General features: G+C 44.7%; 1 protein-coding gene across 2 annotated transcripts in view; it reads right to left on the reverse strand.

Annotated features, from left to right (window-relative positions):
• CLN6 (CLN6 transmembrane ER protein) overlaps window positions 1–19758 on the reverse strand; it is a 48766-nt gene that overhangs the window by 19151 nt on the left and 9857 nt on the right. For both annotated transcript variants that reach the window (XM_040414319.1, XM_040414318.1), the window contains exons 2-3: window positions 10505–10619; window positions 4868–4966 (exon numbers count right to left, since the gene is read on the reverse strand). In XM_040414319.1, coding sequence (XP_040270253.1) covers window positions 4868–4966; window positions 10505–10619 — 214 coding nt within the window. The remainder of the gene's footprint in view (window positions 1–4867; window positions 4967–10504; window positions 10620–19758) is intronic.

The raw sequence follows: 19758 nt of genomic DNA on the forward strand, positions 1-19758 counted from the left end.
GGTAATTCCCTTTTCATGAATCCTCCATGACAGCATACCATGAGAGATGACCCGCCTCCAACCAGGTAGGGACAGGAAGTATAAAATAGACCCTCCTTCAGCTCTTCCTCAGTGTCTTCTGGACCGACAGCCTAGAGAGTCTTTTCCTCACATATAAAGGATTATTATATATCTACAAATATATTTTTTATTTTTTGCATTTACACCCACACACACCTTCACCTAATTTTTGGCCTAAATGTGGGCCTGTATGTACATATTCCTACATATATTTATTCATATACGTAATTAGGGTGGGAAATCCGTGCCGTCATGGAGGATTCATGAAAACGGAATTACCGGTAAGTAATTTGGTTTTTCCCTTTCATCCTCCATGACGGCATACCATGAGATATAACAGATTAATACTCTTATTAGGAGGGGGGGGGGGGGGGGGGGACTATGGCCTGAAGCACCTTCCTTCCGAAAGCGAGCTCCTGACTAGCTCTAGTATCCACTCTATAATGTTTAATAAATGTATGAGGACTTGACCATGTCGCTGCTTTGCATATCTGTTCTAATGAGGCACTTGCCCTCTCTGCCCAGGATGCAGCCACAGATCTTGTGGAATGTGCTGTAAAGGACTTTGGTGGAGGAATATCTGACACTTTATAGGACTCTGAAATTGCCATTTTTATCCATCTGGATAAGGAGTTTTTTGTGGCTTTTTGCCCTTTATGTGTTCCACTGAACTGGACAAATAGGTAGTCTGTTTTCCTGAACGTTTTTGTAACTTCTAGATAGAGTAACACAGCCCTACGTACATCTAAATTGTGAAAAAAAGGGGCAGATAGATTAAGACCGTTCCTAAGACCTACAGTTTCCCCTTGGGATCTCAATGTAGTGCTATTAGGTGTAACCTTTCTATCTGGGGATGGTAGATCGGTCCCTGGGACAGTAGATCCTGTTGCCAAGGAAGGATCCATGGGCTCTGGACTGAAATAGTTTTTAGTAACGGAAACCATGGCCATAGAGGGGCTATTAGTATCACATGAGCCCTGTCTAACCGAATCTTTTTTAGGACCCTGGGAATTAATTGAAAAGGGGGGGGGGGGGGGGGGGGGGGGGGGAGGCATATGCTAGTTGAAAATCCCATTTTTGGGACAGTGCATCTACCCCTATGTTTCCGTCGAACGGATTCAGAGAAACAAAACTTTTTAGTTTTGTATTTGTGGCTGGCAAAAAGATCTACTTGTAGGGTTCCCCACAATTTCGTGATTTGGAGAAAGACGTGTCTTTCTAGGCTCTATTTTGTCGTTTTTAAGGAAGTTCTGCTTAAAAAGTCTGCTTCTATGTTTAGAGATCCTTTTAGATGGATTAATGATAGGGATCTTAAATGAATCTCCGCCCAGGAGAATATTTTTTCTGTTAGTTTGCTCAATGCTAAACTTCTTGTCCCGCCTTGATGGTTCAGGTAAACAACTACTGTTGTATTGTCCGTTCTTACCTAAACGTCTTTGTTTTGTATAAGGTGGGCATACACCTTTATCGCTTCCCAGACTGCCGTGAGTTCTCTTTGATTTGACGACAGAGATTTTTGAGTGACAGACCACTCTCCTTGGAAATAGAGATGAGAACAATGTGCTCCCCATCCCCAAAGACTTGCGTCCGTCGTGATAATGACTAAGTGTTCAGGGTTCCAAGGAACTCCCTTTAACAGATGGTTTGACTGTTTCCACCACTGTAGGGACTGAAACACAGGTCCGGGAATTTGAATTTTTTCCTCTAGAGAATCCGGGCTTCTGTTCCAACGCTCTAAAATCCATTGTTGCAGGATCCGGGTGTGGAACTGAGCCCATCTTACAGCCGGGATGCATGAGGTCAGAGAGCCTAGTAGTTTCATTGCTTCTCTGATCGTACATACAGGTTGATTTTGGAAATTTGTTGCCTTTTCGCATATCCCCATTACCTTCTGGTCTGTAAGAACTGTCTCTTGGTGGATCGTATCTAGACGAACCCCCAGGAAGGTTAGATTCTGAGATGGGCAAGGATTTGACTTTTTCCAATTTATTAGCCACCCTGTACTGTACAGAGTTTGGCAAGTCAGAAACAGATTGTTTTTGAGATCTGTCTCTGAATTGCCTATGATCAACAGGTCGTCTAAGTAAGGGAATATCAGGATGTTTCGTCTTCTTAAGTGAGCCACTACCGCCAACATTACTTTGGTAAATACCCTTGCTGCGGAGGTAATTCCAAATGGGAGCACCTGAAACTGGAAATGACAGTTTTTTCCCTAAGAAAACCGCTATGCGGAGAAACTTTTGAGATTCCTCGCCAATCGGGATATGAAAATAAGCGTCCTTTAGGTCTATTGATGTTAAAAAAATCTCCTTCTTTTAACAGGTTTATTATAGACCTTATTGTTTCCATTTTGAACCGGACGTGTTTTATGAATGTTTAATTTTTTAAAGTTTATTATTAGCCGAGATTTTCCGTCTGTTTTTTTTAACCAGGAAAACGGTTGAATAATAACCCTTCCTCTGTTAAGAGAGAGGAACTGGGACAATGGCCTTTTGGGCCAACAATTCCCGAATCCCCCCTTCCAAATTTTTCTGTAGAACAGTTGATCTTTGGATGGGGGTTATTCTGAATACATTTGGGGAAGGAGGAAAGCGAAAGGTAATATTGTAACCTTTTGAAATGATGTTTAACACCCAGAGATTTATTGTGATATCTTCCCATTCCTTTAAGAACAGCTTCAGTCTTCCTCCTACCTCTCTGGCATCATTGTTTAGTAGGATCTGTATTTCTTGGGGTAAATAAGAAACCTCTGTTACCACTTTTTTGATTTTTCGCTTTTGACCAAGGAGTGTCCCTAGAGGTTCTCTTGGCCTGGAAAGAACTCCCTTTTTTATTCTTACGAAAGGGAAATTTCCTTTCGTTTGTATCTTTGGGGAATGATTTTTTTGAGTCCGCGGCCTTCTCTAAAATGGATTCAAGATTTTGGCCGAACAGTAGGTTCCCATGAAAGGGCAAACTACAAAGCTTTGTTTTTGAACCGGTATCACCGGACCAGGATTTTAACAAGAGAGCTCTCCTAGCTACAACTGCTAGGCCCGAGATCTTAGCGGCCATTCTGACTGACTCTGCCGTGGAGTCTGACAGGAAATCAACTGCTTTCACTAGTAGGGGAAAGGAGTCTTTTAAAGTATCATAAGAGGCTCCTTATTTCAGGAGAACCTGTAGCTGCAACAGCCACCGTTTTAAAGACCTTGATACAGATGTGGCCGCCAGATTAGGCTTAAATAGTGCTGTGCTAGCCTCCCAGACTTTTTTTAAGAACCTGATCAATTTTTTTGTCCATGGGTTGCTTTAGGGTCCCCATATCTTCAAATGGGAGAGCATTAGTCCCTTTAACAAGTTTGGATAGAGATACATCCACTTTGGGGCAAGTTGTTAATAGGGCCTTGTCTTCTTGACAGAATGGTAGGCGACGTTTCATCGTTTTTGGAATAAATAGTTTTTTATCTGGGGATTTCCATTCTCTTTTGATTAGTTCCATCATATTTTTATGGACCGGAAACACCCTCTTTTTCCTTTGTTCTAGACCACTATACATTTCTGAGCTATATCCTTATCACTCTGCATTCATACAGGGAGAGCCATAGAGGGGGGGGGGGGAGAGAGGCATACACTGGGGTTAGCAAAGTAATACAACCAGCACTCGCCCAACCCCCAGGACCTTAACTTACAATAGAGGGTCCCTGAGAGGTTTCCATCTGGCCAGGTTGCTCAGACATGTTTGCAACAACCCTCTTTCTGCAAAAAACCTACTTAAATACTCTCACGTGCAGACCTCAGATGAGTGGGCGACTTCCGCCATGATCAGTGCGCCGATTTGCAGCTCCGCCCCCTCCGCGTGCGTTCCACAGAGCGAACGTTCCGGTTGGAACGCACGTGAACCGCATAGGACTTCCGGTGGCGTTCATCGCGAGAGCCGAAACTATCGGATCGCGATGAGGAGCTTCCAGACAGACCGGAGGGACTCCCTGAGTGTCCGGTCACACATGGACCTCCGCGCCCGACGCGTGCAGCGAGAGGTAAGGAGCGGTAATTTCGCCATCTTCACAGCACCTCGATACCCAACTAGGACACGGGTGCTGTCGCTCCCTCATGTGTAGTCAGGCATTCCTTCTTCTTACCGCTCTGCCGCCTGAAACAGAACGGGCTCATAGCATGTGCCATGAGGATGATCCTTCTCCTACCTGGAGGGACAGGAAGACACTGAGGAAGAGCTGAAGGAGGGTCTAATTTATACTTCCTGTCCCTACCTGGTTGGAGGCGGGTCATCTCTCATGGTATGCCGTCATGGAGTATGAAAGGGAAAATACCGGATCTGTCTCTCCAGTGTCATCCGGGAAAAACGGATCCGATATTTATTTTTCACATTTTTAAAGGTCTGCGCATTTAATGCGGCAATTTCATGAACACTTGATACCGGATCCGGCATTAATACATTTCAATGGAAATTAATGCTGGATCCGGCAAATGTTTTCCAAAATTTGGGCCGGAGAAAATACCGCAGCATGCTGCAGTATTTTCTCCGGCTAAATACCGTAAAAGGGACGGAACAAGACATCTTGATGCATACTAAACTGATTGCTTTCCACTCAGAATGCATTAGGATAAAACTGATGTGTTTTTTTTACAGTATTGAGCCCCTAGGACGGAACTCAATACCGGAAAACTTTAACGCTAGTGTGAAAGTAGCCTTATGTATATTTCATGTATTTCTCTTTCTACATTTAATGTGGCTGCAAGGATGGCGCGTCACCATTTAATATTTCGTCATTCCCTCTAGTCCAGAGTATGATTAATCCAATTTCACCTTCAGCAGCAACAGCGGAGTTATAATGTTATAAGCCATATGGAAATAGTCGCCTGCACTGGGTTTATTCAATGGGAACCAATCCAAGGGAAGGATTATCTGCAGAGAGAACAGAAAAACGTGACTTCGCAAATAAATCACTTGATCTCTGGTTGCAAAGAAAGAGTCCATCTGGAGAAAAAAAAAAGTGAAACACCAAGCTTTTGGGGTCTCATAGGTGGAATTTAAAACATTTCCTAGAATTTGTGATCACTAAGCTTAACCTACATATGGTGAGCAGCAGATGTCATATGTTACAATGCATCAAAGTAAAAAAACAACTAGATAACGTGAAATACACCAAAAGGTTATTAGTAAGTATCAAGAGACAATGCAAGTTGTCTTCAGACATCTGCAAAGTGTCAGGCCCCTACCGGACACCTATATGACCTATGTCCGTAGTGAGGCCAAGGGATCACTTGGTCTCTCTCCTTTAAAGGGAAAAAATGACCCATTGTTTAAATCACTTTATGTTAAACATTTATTTTTAGAATTGTTGTTAATTTTTTTTTTTTTCCCATGTCACTAAAATCATGCAGTTTTCAAGCTGGTCACTAGTCCTAAAATATATCAATACTTTCTGTTCTTGGACATCGGCCACGGACACAATGGACAGGAGCCGACTCACTGACTTCTATAGGAGAGTGTTCTAGATATGCACTGATTATGGCTGCACCAGTAGACTGTATTGATCACTATTTGAATTTTGATACCCGTATGGTGTCCGCCTCTAAAGCGGAATGGAGACGGAACGGAGGCAAACTGATTTATTCTGAGCGGATCCTTTTCCATTCAGAATGCATTAGGGCAAAACTGATCCGTTTCGGACGGCTTGTGAGAGCCGTGAACGGATCTCAGAAACGGAAACCAAAACGCCAGTGTGAAAGTAGCCTTACTCACTTGGTAGTCTGAGATGTTTTCCTTACAGTAATTCCTAGTTCTTGCCATTTTGCACTGGTCACTTTATCTAATATTGGATGCACTTTACTGGCCAAGTGGGGTCTCTATCCCAGTACTCATCCGCATGGTTTTACATGTGTGTTTATTGTCATTGTTACATTGTGTTTCAATAAAGTGATGTTTTGTTATATTAGATGTGTGGTCTATGTGATTTGGTAGAGAGGCTTTTATGTGTCCACACATGAGTGATAGGGTTATGCTCCTTTTTTGGTTTTCTAGTTTCAGTAACTAATTACATTTACAATGTCATGACAATTCAGGAGCATTTATTCTTATGACTCCATGTTGTGCTGTTCCTGTATTATTCCTGGAAGAAGTTTACAAATAAACTGCCATCAGTCTGCAGTTAAAGGGGTTATCCCATCTAAGACAATGGGGGCATATCGCTAGGATATGCCCCCATTGTCTGATAGGTGCGGGTCCCACCTCTGGGACCCGCACCTACAACGAGAACGGAGCCGGGGAGAGTTGTGGCTGGAGGACCCCGGGTTTTACAGGATCTGTCCACCACCAGGCGCAGCTCCCCGCCTCTCCCATTGAAGTGAAGGGGAGCGCACCGCGCATGAGCGGCCTCGCTCCCATTAATTTCTATGGGGCCGACGGAAATAGCCAAGCCAGCGCTCGGCTATTTTCAGCGGCTCCATAGAAATGAATGGAGGGCGGCTGCGCATGCGCAGTGCGCCCTCCTCCACTTTCTCCGCTCCGTTCTCCTTGTAGGTGCGGGTCCCACCTCTGGGACCCGCACCTATCAGACAATGGGGGCATATCCTAGCGATATGCCCCATTGTCTAAGATGGGAATACCCCTTTAAGGTACTGCTGGGTGTTACCAGTAGCACTGTCTAATCAGTGCTGCTGGTATCCGACTGTGCAGGGACGCACCCTCAACCGGTAACACCAATCTGTACCTATACGGCAAGATGTTGGTAATTCAGTCATGACTTCTAGTAGGAGTAATAGAGGAATGGCACAACATAAAAATAGATGCTCCAGAATTGTCATTATATGATGAATGCAAGTAGTTACTAAAACAGACATGGCAGGAGAGGTGACAGCTCCTCTGTAAACAATAGGAAGTTTTCAGATGACACATATCCTTTAAGGACATCTTTGAGAAGCCGTGTTTTAACTAACATCTGGCTGATGACAGGTGCCCTTTAAATTAATTAGCACCATTGAGCTATCATGCACCGATTGACCCCTTACCCCGAGCCTCATGTTACCGTACAGGATAATGTGACATAGCAGCAGACCTGTCACAGCTCAAGCTCCCTACTGCTGTCCCCTTTCAATTGTAACGTCTTAACACAGGTAAGAGCGTGTCTTCACCTAATTCCTCATACCGCTCGATGTCCGTCCTTGAACTTAGGACAACTGGTGACAAGATCAATTGCACCTGATACGTACTGGTAGAAAACAGAGCCAAAACTACAGAAATGCGGCTGCAACATTGCGGGTTTTTTTAAGCCAGAAAGTGCTCAAAAAAGAAACACCATAAAAATCGTGTTTTTTACCAGCCATTTTTTGGATGATGTTTTTTTTCTAAATATTAGTTAGTGGAGAAATGCAAAAAAAGCTACACCCAGAGCATGCAGCAATTTAAAAAAAAAATGCCAGAAAATTGTCTTAAATGAACAATACACAATACTCAGTGTTTGTAGGGCATTTTAGGATTTCCTACAGGCTAGCATGTAACACCTGGCCGCAGTGTATTTGTGGGGAAAATAAGTTGTGTGAAACTTCTCAAAAGGTGTTGTCCAGACCCTTACAAACACCCTTTAGGGAACTCGGAGATAATAGGGGGAGGCCGTTTTAAACTATTAACCAAACAAAAGAGCCACTGAAAAGATTGTTCCTTGCTCTGGAGGACCAAACAATCAGATCTGTGTAATGCTTCACTTCTCCTGTGGTGGCGCTGTGCAGTGACTGAACACTTCTGCAGAGTTGCTCCATACATTCCAGGGGATCCTTTCTAACAAAAAGGGAATTCCAAAGCTTAAAACTTGTTTAAATGGGTAAATTAAAGGGTTACTCTAAGCTATTTAAAGACCCATGCTTTCTTGTGACCATTGGAAGGAAGATTTTTTAGTTGGTACCTACCTATCTCTCGCTATGTTGCCGCCGTCTCCGCTGCACTCATGCAAACTGTGGGCTCTTCCGCCTGGGCCTGGACCGGAAATTTTCAGCTGCTTCCTGTTTAGCCATATAATAGTAAATGCAATTTAACAGGAACAGAGGGGTACACGTCAGGTCTGGACCTAGGTGGAAGAGACCGCAGCCTGTGTAAGTGCAGAGGAGACGGCAGCATCAGTGGAGCGAGGGACGGGTAGGTACCAACTAAAAAATCTTCCATCCATTGGTTTCAAAAAAGCCCGGGGAACTAAAGCAAGGGACAAGTAGAGAAGTTGTCTATTACAACCAATCAGATTCTACCTCTCATTTTTCAGGGGTCAGTTGGAAATAACAGGGGCATCCTGATTGGTTGCTGCAAGAGAGGTTTCATTTTTTCCTTACACTAATATTCATAAATATTCCCCTTCAGTTATCCATCACACCCAGAATATAGGGGAAAAAGGGATGCAAAGGAGCTCTTAACAAGCTTTGCCTCGAATGCCACCAGATGTAAGGCAGCTATCCTGTAAGTCAATGTTCGACCCTTTAAATAGGCCTTGAGACATGACTCCGATATTAAATAAGCCAGCGCCTCATCTGCAGACAGCTGTTTCGGGGTGATTGCCCCTCATCAGTGCAGAGCAGAGAGTACTGGCTTAACTGGGTGAGAGGCCTAATTCAGGATTTGGGGGGTACTATCTTGGGGAGAGAGCGCCTAATCAGCTTGTTAAGAGCTCATTTGCATCCCTTTCTTCCCATAATTCCAGAGGAGCATGTATGGCCTATAAATCTCCTCACGCCGACTAAGGCGCTCTCTCCCCAAGAAGAGATGGTAGCCCCCAAATCCTGACTTGGCCTCTCACCCAGTTAAGCCAGTACTCTCTGCACTGATGAGGGGCAATCACCCAAAAACAGCTGTCTGCAGAAGAGATGCTGGCTTATTTAATATCAGAGTCATTTGTCTAGGCCTATTTAAATTGTCGACCATTGACTTACAGGATAGCTGCCTTACATCTGGTGGCATCAGAGGCAGAGCTTGTTAAGAGCTCATTTGCATCTCTTTCTTCCCAGAATTTCAGAGGAACATGTATGGCCTATAAGTCTCCTCACTCCGACTGACGCACTCTCCTCAAGGAGAAATAGTACCCCCCAAACCCAGAATATAACTTTCATTCCAAAGTTGCATATTTGCCAACAGTTCCAATTTTGCCTGGACAATCCTGTGAACTGGACAGTTGTGTTTATACAGACACCAGCCTAGTTGTTGAAGTTCCGTGCCGACACCTTGGGTGGCAGCCTAGGTGAAAGCCGGAGCACAGACTTGGTGTACCCTTGGCTTCGACTGGGAGTTGTTTTTTTAAAGGGAACCTGTCACCTGGATTTTGTGTATAGAGCTGAGGACATGGGTTACTAGATGGCCGCTAGCACATCCGGAATACCCAGTCCCCATAGCTCTTTTTATTGTGTAAAAAAACTGATCTGATAGATATGCAAATTAACCTTAGATGAATCCTCGAGCTAGCGCATGCACAGTGCCGGCATAGTGTTCCTTCCCTGTGCTGGCATCAGCCTCAGGAAACGAACTATGCATGCGCTAGCTCGCGCATCGCAAGATTACGGCTCTAGCTTTGCGACGTCGGGGAACAAGGAGCAGATTCTGAGGATACAGGGCGGTGCTGGGCTCCTTCACGCTGGACTCATCTCAGGGACAGGACTCATCTCAGGTTAATATGCATATCTATCAAATAGTTTTTTTGACACAATAAAAGCACACAGAGCTATGGGGACTGGGTATTGCGGATGTGCTAGCGGCCATCTAGCAACCCATGTCCTCAGCTCTATGCACAAAATCCCGGTGACAAGTGCCCTTTAAGTTCCAACACCCCACACTGGTCTTCTACTCCCCAACTGTAAACTTCCGGATGGAGGGGGTCACGTGCGCGGCTGTAACCAATGACTGGCCACAGTGGTGACGAGCCCAGCATTATGCCACTTGGGGACACATCACCGCAGAGGCCAGTCATTGGCTGCAGCGGTGCACGTGATCTAGTCTGCCCGGTACTTTACAGACAGGGACCAGAAGGCCAGTGACGGCAGTGCTGGAGAGCAGGTGGGTATGGCTTTCTCCACAAGCACAACAGGCTGGGGTGGAAAGTTAAAAAAATAACAACAAAAAAACTGAACACTTTTTTAAATGCCCTGATTTTGGTTATTTAAATGATGTAGGTTGAAAAATAAAAGTAGCAACCCAATTAGTCACTAAGGCAAATGCTCTGCAAAATTTCTTAGAGTCTCTCATGCTTCAAAAGTCAAATATAACACTCAACAGTCAGTGCCCCATGGCGGAGCTTCATGACATACGTCATGACATAACCTTATGTATCGCAATATCTGAAAGGCTTGTATAGATTATTCATTTACAGGCAAAGAATCCCATTCTTCGGCAGAACTATGGAGGTATGTTACTTCCTGTGGAGAGCTCTCCCTACCCCAGAACACGAGGCTGACGGATATTACACACACTCACCATGACAATCGGACGTCCAAAGTCCAGAAGCCAGTTCTGCAAGGTGAAATAGAACCACAGGTCCAGGTGAAAGCGGTTATTTCTTGATTCGTCATTGGGCTGAGCTGCGCCAAATCTGAGGAACCATCCAAAATACTGCTTGTTAAAATCAACGAGATAAAGCTTCTCTGTAATAACAGTAATAATGGGGTACTCAAGGTACACAAAAATCTAGAGCATGTGTGAACATACTCTTGGAGCTATGTATCTGGGTGAGCATTACCTGACAAGGACTCCTTATGTAAGGGCAGCATAGTATAGGGACAGGTACGCTCTCCAAAACGGCGCAAAGAAATATTGCCTCTTCTAGGCGTGCAGACTGCCAAAGGATGCGTGTGCGCCTTGTCATAAATGAAGGCCTCCTCCAGCTGCACACAGGATATCGAGATCAATGTAGAAAACATGGAACCCATAAACTATGGACCACATTTAACACTCACTGACAAAAAAAATAAAAAATAACGCACCCGAACAGAAATGGCGGATAGCTACGGAAATCAGCACGTGTTTTCTTTTTCCTCAGGCAGATATGTAACTGATTACAGGTGTGGTCTGACTAGACGCTGGGTCTTGCCACAAGTGGGCATAAAAGGGTATCCCCTGCTGCCCTTTAAATAGGCTCTCAGAGGCTACTTTTGGATAGTGTTCCTCTTGGTGAAGGATCATTAACTGCTAGGCATGCCTCTACGACACACATTTTGCCCAACTGAGACTTTAGAGGGTGCACTGCAGCATTGGACTCAGAAGCAGGATGCTCGTTTTGACGAATTACCCACCACCCACAGTTGGCACCTTCATTACACACCCCGTCTCTGCCCAGACCATTTTCAGGTGCTTAGTAGAAGTAGGTTTGGTGTCATGGTGCTGTCACCGCCAGCTCTCTGAGAAGGTCTGACAGACGTTCTTCTGTACCTCTTGCATGATGTTCTTTGTTATGGTTTCACTTTCTCATCTCCTTTCCTTCTCCCAGCTGTCATCTATTTACACTGATTGCCTCCCTTTATATTCCTTCCCATACTGCCTCACTTTGCGGTTTATACTTCTTCCTGGATGAGTTGTTCACTGCTGGATGCTGCTTCTCCTGATTCCTCAGATAAGTCTGTTTCCTTTATTTATGTTTACTTGCTGGCTTGATTGTAGGTGACCCTGATTCCGTCCGTATTAAGTGCAGGGAGCCGGTGGTCGTGTCCCCTCACCATTAACCACCTCCGGACCGCTGTACGCACAGACGCGTCCTGGAGGTGGTTGATTCATTCCTCCTGGACGCGCCGGCGCGTCATCTCGCGAGACGCGAGATTTCGGTCACAGCCGGCCCGCGCATGCGCATCGCGGGCCGGCAAAAGTTAGAGGAGTATTTCATCAGCAACCTGCCAGCCAATGATCGTCGCTGGCAGGTTGCTGATTTTTAAAAAATCGAATCACAAGCCAGATAACAGATCATATTAGTAAATATGATCTGTTATATGGCTTCTCTGCTTCTCTGCTGGTCCTTTTCGTCGGTTGGATCCAGCAGAGAAGCAGACATCACTGTGAGTACACACCAAACACTGCCCTTAGCCCCTGATCACCATCCATCACCCCCATCATCCAAATTAACCCCTTGATCGCCCCCTGTCAATCACTTAGTGAAAGACAAAAAGTGATCAGTGTAAACTGACACTTTTTTTTTTCACTAGTATTGGCTGTTAGGTTTTAGGGATAGTTTAGGCCCCTTGGTTAGGTAGTTAGCGTCAGTTAGCGCCCACCCCACCGCACCGCAGTCACTTTTATTCGCTGTTTAGCGTATCGCTAATCAGCATTTGTACTTTTATAGTATCTGTAAGTGATCAAAACTGATCACGGTCAGATCTATAATAGTATTAGTGTCACTTTAGTTCGCCCTCCACCCAAAACGCAGTGTTTGCCCGATCAGGCCTGATCGGTCGCCCACACGTGCGTTCACCCACGCCCGCCCCACCGCAGTGACAAAAAAATTTTTTTTTTTGATCACTGCACATTCACTTTACACGCTCTGCGGCGATAAAAAAATCAGTTTTGATATTTTTTATCAACCGCAGCGGCCTCCGGTACTTCGCTAGCCTCCCCTTTGTAAGACAGGCTTGCTTTTTTTCTTGGGTAGTCTCAGGGAATACCCCTAAATTTAGTAGTCCAAATGTCAAACAGGGGGTATTCTTCTGAAGAGGCCTACAGGATTCTGACCCAGTCGGATGAGGAGTGGGAACCCTCATCTGATGAATCTAGCGGGTCAGAATATGAACCTGTAGAAAGCAGTGGCTCTCTGACCCAAAGTTCGGACGAGGAGGTTGAGGTCCCTGGCAGCACCAGGCGTACCCGGCCCCGTGTCGCTAGACCACAGGTTATGCAGGATCCGCTTCAAGAGCAGCAGAGTGGGGCTGTCGCTGCCGGATCACGTGGTGAGGCATACACCAGCAGCGCAGCCCTTCCTGGACCTAGTACCAGCACTGCCGTACAACATGGTGAAGTAGCGAGCACCAGAAGGGCAGTTGAAGCTGGTACGGTGGCACGTGCACTAGTTACCCCGTCGCAGCCACCGCACAGACAGGCCCGTAGAGCCCCTAGAATCCCTGAGGTGCTGGCAAACCCTGATTGGCAGTCACCAACTTCAGCCGCACCAGTAGTTCCCCCTTTCACCGCCCAGTCTGGAGTTCGGGTTGAGACGGCTCAGATCAGTACGGCCCTGGGATTTTTTGAGCTGTTCTTGACTGCGGAGCTCTTGGACTTAGTCGTGGCAGAGACCAACCAATATGCCACACAATTTATAACCGCAAACCCGGGAAGCTTTTATGCCCAGCCTTTCCGGTGGAAACCAGTCCAAGTTTCCGAACTTAAAATTTTTCTGGGCCTTCTCCTCAACATGGGCCTGACAAAAAAGCATGAATTGCGGTCATATTGGTCAACGCACCCAATTCATCACATGCCCATGTTCTCTGCTGCTATGTCCAGGACACGATTTGAGGCCATCCTGCGTTTCCTGCACTTTAGCGACAACACCACCTCCCGTCCCAGAGGCCACCCAGCTTTTGACCGGCTCCACAAAATTCGGCCCCTCATAGACCATTTCAACCAGAAATTTGCAGATTTGTATACCCCTGAGCAAAACATCTGCGTAGACGAGTCCCTAATACATTTTACCGGGCGCCTTGGCTTCAAACAGTACATCCCAAGCAAGCGTGCCCGGTATGGGGTCAAATTGTATAAGCTCTGTGAAAGGGCCACAGGCTATACCCACAAATTTCGGATCTATGAGGGAAAAGATCAGACCCTGGAGCCGGTCGGTTGCCCTGACTACCTGGGGAGCAGTGGGAAGACAGTCTGGGACTTGGTGTCACCCTTATTCGGCAAGGGGTACCATCTTTATGTGGACAATTTTTACACAAGTGTGGCCCTCTTTAGGCATTTGTTTCTAGAACGGATTTGCGCCTGTGGCACCGCGCGAACTAGTCGCGTGGGCTTCCCCCAACGGCTTGTAACCACCCGTCTTGCAAGGGGGGAGAGGGCTGCCTTGTGTAACGAAGAACTGCTCGCGGTGAAATGGAGAGACAAGCGTGACGTTTACATGCTCTCCTCCATTCACGCAGACACGACAATACAAATTCAAAGGGCAACCCGTGTCATTGAAAAGCCCCTCTCAGTCCACGACTATAATGCGCTCATGGGAGGGGTGGACTTCAATGACCAGATGTTGGCTCCCTATTTAGTTTCCCGCAGAACCAGACGCTGGTATAAGAAGGTGTCTGTATATTTAATTCAATTGGCGCTCTACAATAGTTTTGTTCTCTACAGTAAGGCTGGGAGAACACGATCCTTCCTCAAATTCCAGGAAGAGATCATCGAGAACCTCCTTTACCCAGGAGGTTCCGTGGCCCCATCCACCAGTGTAGTTAGCCGTCTACACGAGCGACATTTCCCCAGTGTCGTTGCTGGTACCTCAACCCAACCGCCACCCCGAAAAAAATGTCGTGTCTGTAGCAGGAGTGGAATAAGGCGTGACACCCGCTATTTCTGTCCTGACTGTCCGGACCACCCTGCCCTATGCTTAGGAGAGTGTTTCCGGAAGTACCACACACAGGTACACCTAGCATAGGGATCACATCTCACCAGGACAGGCACACAGGGCTATTAGGGCCCTTTCTCTCACAGCTGCTGCAAACCTCTCCTTTCACCTGGGATAAAGTGCATAACGTACTTCGCCACATCTTTGGGCGATTTGCGCTTTGCACATTGTCCCATGGGGAAGGAGAGGTTTGTTCTATAAAGGTAAAAAAAACAAAACAAAAAAAAAATTACCGGTAAGTAAAAAAGTTAAAAAAGTTTAAAAAAGTTAATATGTTCTGTTCTAAAGTTAATAAAGTTATTGCTTTGCGGCCTGGTTTTTTCTTTTTTGTTTTGTTTTTTTTACCTTCCAGGTGGACCATCCGATCGACCAGCTGCAGCACTGATGTGCATTCGGACAGAAGCATTGCGCTGCTGTCAGATTACACGCAAGTCGGTGTATGCGGCGCTGCAAGACGAGATTTCTCCTCTGCAGTAAAAGATATGTTTGCCAAGGCATATGAGCTGAGGAGGTGGCGGTGTTCATATACTTTGGCAAACACTTTGTATATATAAAAAAAAAAATCCCGGCAATGATTTATTCATCCACATCGATTGATGTGAATGGAGAAATCTGGTTTGCCAGGGCATACGAGCTGAAGTGGGTATGGATGTTGGGCGGAGCTCCTATGTCCTGGCAGACGCCTTTCCCCTCCTTTTTTCTTTTTTTGGCCGAGATTTTTTCATCCACATTGATCGATGCGAATGAAGAAATCTGTGCCGTTCATTTTTTTCTTTCAGCCCAGAGGCTGAACGGAAAAAAAAAATCTCATTACCCGTATGCTCAATATAAGGAGAATAGCAGAAACTCCTAATGCTGGGCATACATGTAATGATTGCGGAGACCCTCAAATGCCAGGGCAGTACAAACACCCCACAAATAACACCATTTTGGAAAGAAGACACCCCAAGGTATTCGCTGAGGGGCATATTGAGTCCATGAAAGATTGAAATTTTTGTCCCAAGTTAGCGGAAAGGGAGACTTTGTGAGAACAAAATCAAAAAAATCAATTTCCGCTAACTTGTGCCAAAATTTTTTTTTTTCAATGAACTCGCCATGCCCCTCATTGAATACCTTGGGGTGTCTTCTTTCCAAAATGGGGTCACATGTGGGGTATTTATACTGCCCTGGCATTTTAGGGGCCCCAAAGCGTGAGAAGAAGTCTGGTATCCAAATGTCTAAAAATGCCCTGCTAAAAGGAATTTGGGCCCCTTTGCCCACCTAGGCTGCAAAAAAGTGTCACACATCTGGTATCTCCGTACTCAGGAGAAGTTGAGGAATGTGTTTTGGGGTGTCTTTTTACATATACCCATGCTGGGTGAGATAAATATCTTGGTCAAATGCAAACTTTGTATAAAAAAAATGGGAAAAGTTGTCTTTGCCAAGATATTTCTCTCACCCAGCATGGGTATATGTAAAATGACACCCCAAAACACATTCCCCACCTTCTCCTGAGTACGGAGATACCAGATGTGTGACACTTTTTTGCAGCCTAGGTGGGCAAAGGGGCCCACATTCCAAAGAGCACCTTTCGGATTTCACAGGTCATTTACCTACTTACCACACATTAGGGCCCCTGTAAAATGCCAGGGCAGTATAACTACCCCACAAGTGACCCCATTTTGGAAAGAAGACACCCCAAGGTATTCCGTGAGGGGCATGGCAAGTTCCTAGAATTTTTAATTTTTAGTCACAAGTTAGTGGAAAATGATGATTTTTTTTTTTTTTTTTTTTTTTCATACAAAGTCTCATATTCCACTAACTTGTGACAAAAAATAAAAACTTCCATGAACTCACTATGCCCATCAGCGAATACCTTGGGGTCTCTTCTTTCCAAAATGGGGTCACTTGTGGGGTAGTTATACTGCCCTGGCATTCTAGGGGCCCAAATGTGTGGTAAGGAGTTTGAAATCAAATTCAGTAAAAAATGACCTGTGAAATCCGAAAGGTGCTCTTTGGAATGTGGGCCCCTTTGCCCACCTAGGCTGCAAAAAAGTGTCACACATCTGGTATCTCCGTACTCAGGAGAAGTTGAGGAATGTGTTTTGGGGTGTCTTTTTACATATACCCATGCTGGGTGAGATAAATATCTTGGTCAAATGCCAACTTTGTATAAAAAAATGGGAAAAGTTGTCTTTTGCCAAGATATTTCTCTCACCCAGCATGGGTATATATAAAATGACACCCCAAAACACATTCCCCACCTTCTCCTGAGTACGGAGATACCAGATGTGTGACACTTTTTTGCAGCCTAGGTGGGCAAAGGGGCCCATATTCCAAAGAGCACCTTTCGGATTTCACAGGTCAATTTTTACAGAATTTGATTTCAAACTCCTTACCACACATTTGGGCCCCTAGAATGCCAGGGCAGTATAACTACCCCACAAGTGACCCCATTTTGGAAAGAAGACACCCCAAGGTATTCCGTGAGGGGCATGGCGAGTTCCTAGAATTTTTTTTTTTTTGTCACAAGTTAGTGGAAAATGATGATTTTTTTTTTTTTTTTTTTTTTCATACAAAGTCTCATATTCCACTAACTTGTGACAAAAAATAAAAACTTCCATGAACTCACTATGCCCATCAGCGAATACCTTGGGGTCTCTTCTTTCCAAAATGGGGTCACTTGTGGGGTAGTTATACTGCCCTGGCATTCTAGGGGCCCAAATGTGTGGTAAGGAGTTTGAAATCAAATTCTGTAAAAATTGACCTGTGAAATCCGAAAGGTGCTCTTTGGAATATGGGCCCCTTTGCCCACCTAGGCTGCAAAAAAGTGTCACACATCTGGTATCTCCGTACTCAGGAGAAGGTGGGGAATGTGTTTTGGGGTGTCATTTTATATATACCCATGCTGGGTGAGAGAAATATCTTGGCAAAAGACAACTTTTCCCATTTTTTTATACAAAGTTGGCATTTGACCAAGATATTTATCTCACCCAGCATGGGTATATGTAAAAAGACACCCCAAAACACATTCCTCAACTTCTCCTGAGTACGGAGATACCAGATGTGTGACACTTTTTTGCAGCCTAGGTGGGCAAAGGGGCCCACATTCCAAAGAGCACCTTTCGGATTTCACAGGTCATTTTTTACTGAATTTGATTTCAAACTCCTTACCACACATTTGGGCCCCTAGAATGCCAGGGCAGTATAACTACCCCACAAGTGACCCCATTTTGGAAAGAAGACACCCCAAGGTATTCCGTGAGGGGCATGGTTAGTTCCTAGAATTTTTTATTTTTTGTCACAAGTTAGTGGAAAATGATGATTTTTTTTTTTTTTTTTTTTTTCATACAAAGTCTCATATTCCACTAACTTGTGACAAAAAATAAAAACTTCCATGAACTCACTATGCCCATCAGCGAATACCTTGGGGTCTCTTCTTTCCAAAATGGGGTCACTTGTGGGGTAGTTATACTGCCCTGGCATTCTAGGGGCCCAAATGTGTGGTAAGGAGTTTGAAATCAAATTCTGTAAAAATTGACCTGTGAAATCCGAAAGGTGCTCTTTGGAATATGGGCCCCTTTGCCCACCTAGGCTGCAAAAAAGTGTCACACATCTGGTATCTCCGTACTCAGGAGAAGTTGAGGAATGTGTTTTGGGGTGTCTTTTTACATATACCCATGCTGGGTGAGATAAATATCTTGGTCAAATGCCAACTTTGTATAAAAAAATGGGAAAAGTTGTCTTTTGCCAAGATATTTCTCTCACCCAGCATGGGTATATATAAAATGACACCCCAAAACACATTCCCCACCTTCTCCTGAGTACGGAGATACCAGATGTGTGACACTTTTTTGCAGCCTAGGTGGGCAAAGGGGCCCATATTCCAAAGAGCACCTTTCGGATTTCACAGGTCAATTTTTACAGAATTTGATTTCAAACTCCTTACCACACATTTGGGCCCCTAGAATGCCAGGGCAGTATAACTACCCCACAAGTGACCCCATTTTGGAAAGAAGAGACCCCAAGGTATTCGCTGATGGGCATAGTGAGTTCATAGAACTTTTTATTTTTTGTCACAAGTTAGTGGAATATGAGACTTTGTAAAAAAAAAAAAAAAAAAAAAAAAAATCATCATTTTCCGCTAACTTGTGACAAAAAATAAAAAGTTCTATGAACTCACTATGCCCATCAGTGAATACCTTAGGGTGTCTACTTTCAGAAATGGGGTCATTTGTGGGGTGTTTGTACTGTCTGGGCATTGTAGAACCTCAGGAAACATGACAGGTGCTCAGAAAGTCAGAGCTGCTTCAAAAAGCGGAAATTCACATTTTTGTACCATAGTTTGTAAACGCTATAACTTTTACCCAAACCATTTTTTTTTTACCCAAACATTTTTTTTTTATCAAAGACATGTAGAACTATAAATTTAGAGCAAAATTTCTATATGGATGTCGTTTTTTTTGCAAAATTTTACACCTGAAAGTGAAAAATGTCATTTTTTTGCAAAAAAATCGTTAAATTTCGATTAATAACAAAAAAAGTAAAAATGTCAGCAGCAAAGAAATACCACCAAATGAAAGCTCTATTAGTGAGAAGAAAAGGAGGTAAAATTCATTTGGGTGGTAAGTTGCATGACCGAGCAATAAACGGTGAAAGTAGTGTAGGTCAGAAGTGTAAAAAGTGGCCTGGTCTTTCAGGGTGTTTAAGCACTGGGGGCTGAGGTGGTTAAAGGGTTTTCAGGTGTCAGATACTAGTATAAGGTACGTGGACATGCAATCCTCTACCATAAAGATCTTTGCATGGGCTTAGCAGTCAGGGAGAGCTCTAGGGGTTTTATAGGGCTCACCCATATGCTCCTAAGTTTGGGATCAAGCCAGTCGGATGTTTATTTATAAGTTCCAGCTTTCTGCAACACCATCCGTGACAGGTGCCCATTATGTGTCCTGCCACTGACAGTCAGCCACCGTCACTTCAGTTGCAGTGCTGTCATGAATGAAAAACCTGGACTGCTATGGACTGGAAAAATAGCGTAAAATAAGCCCCAGTTTTACGCCATCTATAGGATTAGTAAATCTCCCCCTATGTGTCCAAAGTATTCTCTGATCGCTCCTGCTAGCCAAATAGCACAATATTTATTTGCTCTGTTTTGGCTAGGACA

This window comes from Bufo bufo, chromosome 1 (genome assembly GCF_905171765.1).
Source record: "Bufo bufo chromosome 1, aBufBuf1.1, whole genome shotgun sequence".
NCBI classification, from domain to species: Eukaryota; Metazoa; Chordata; class Amphibia; order Anura; family Bufonidae; genus Bufo; species Bufo bufo.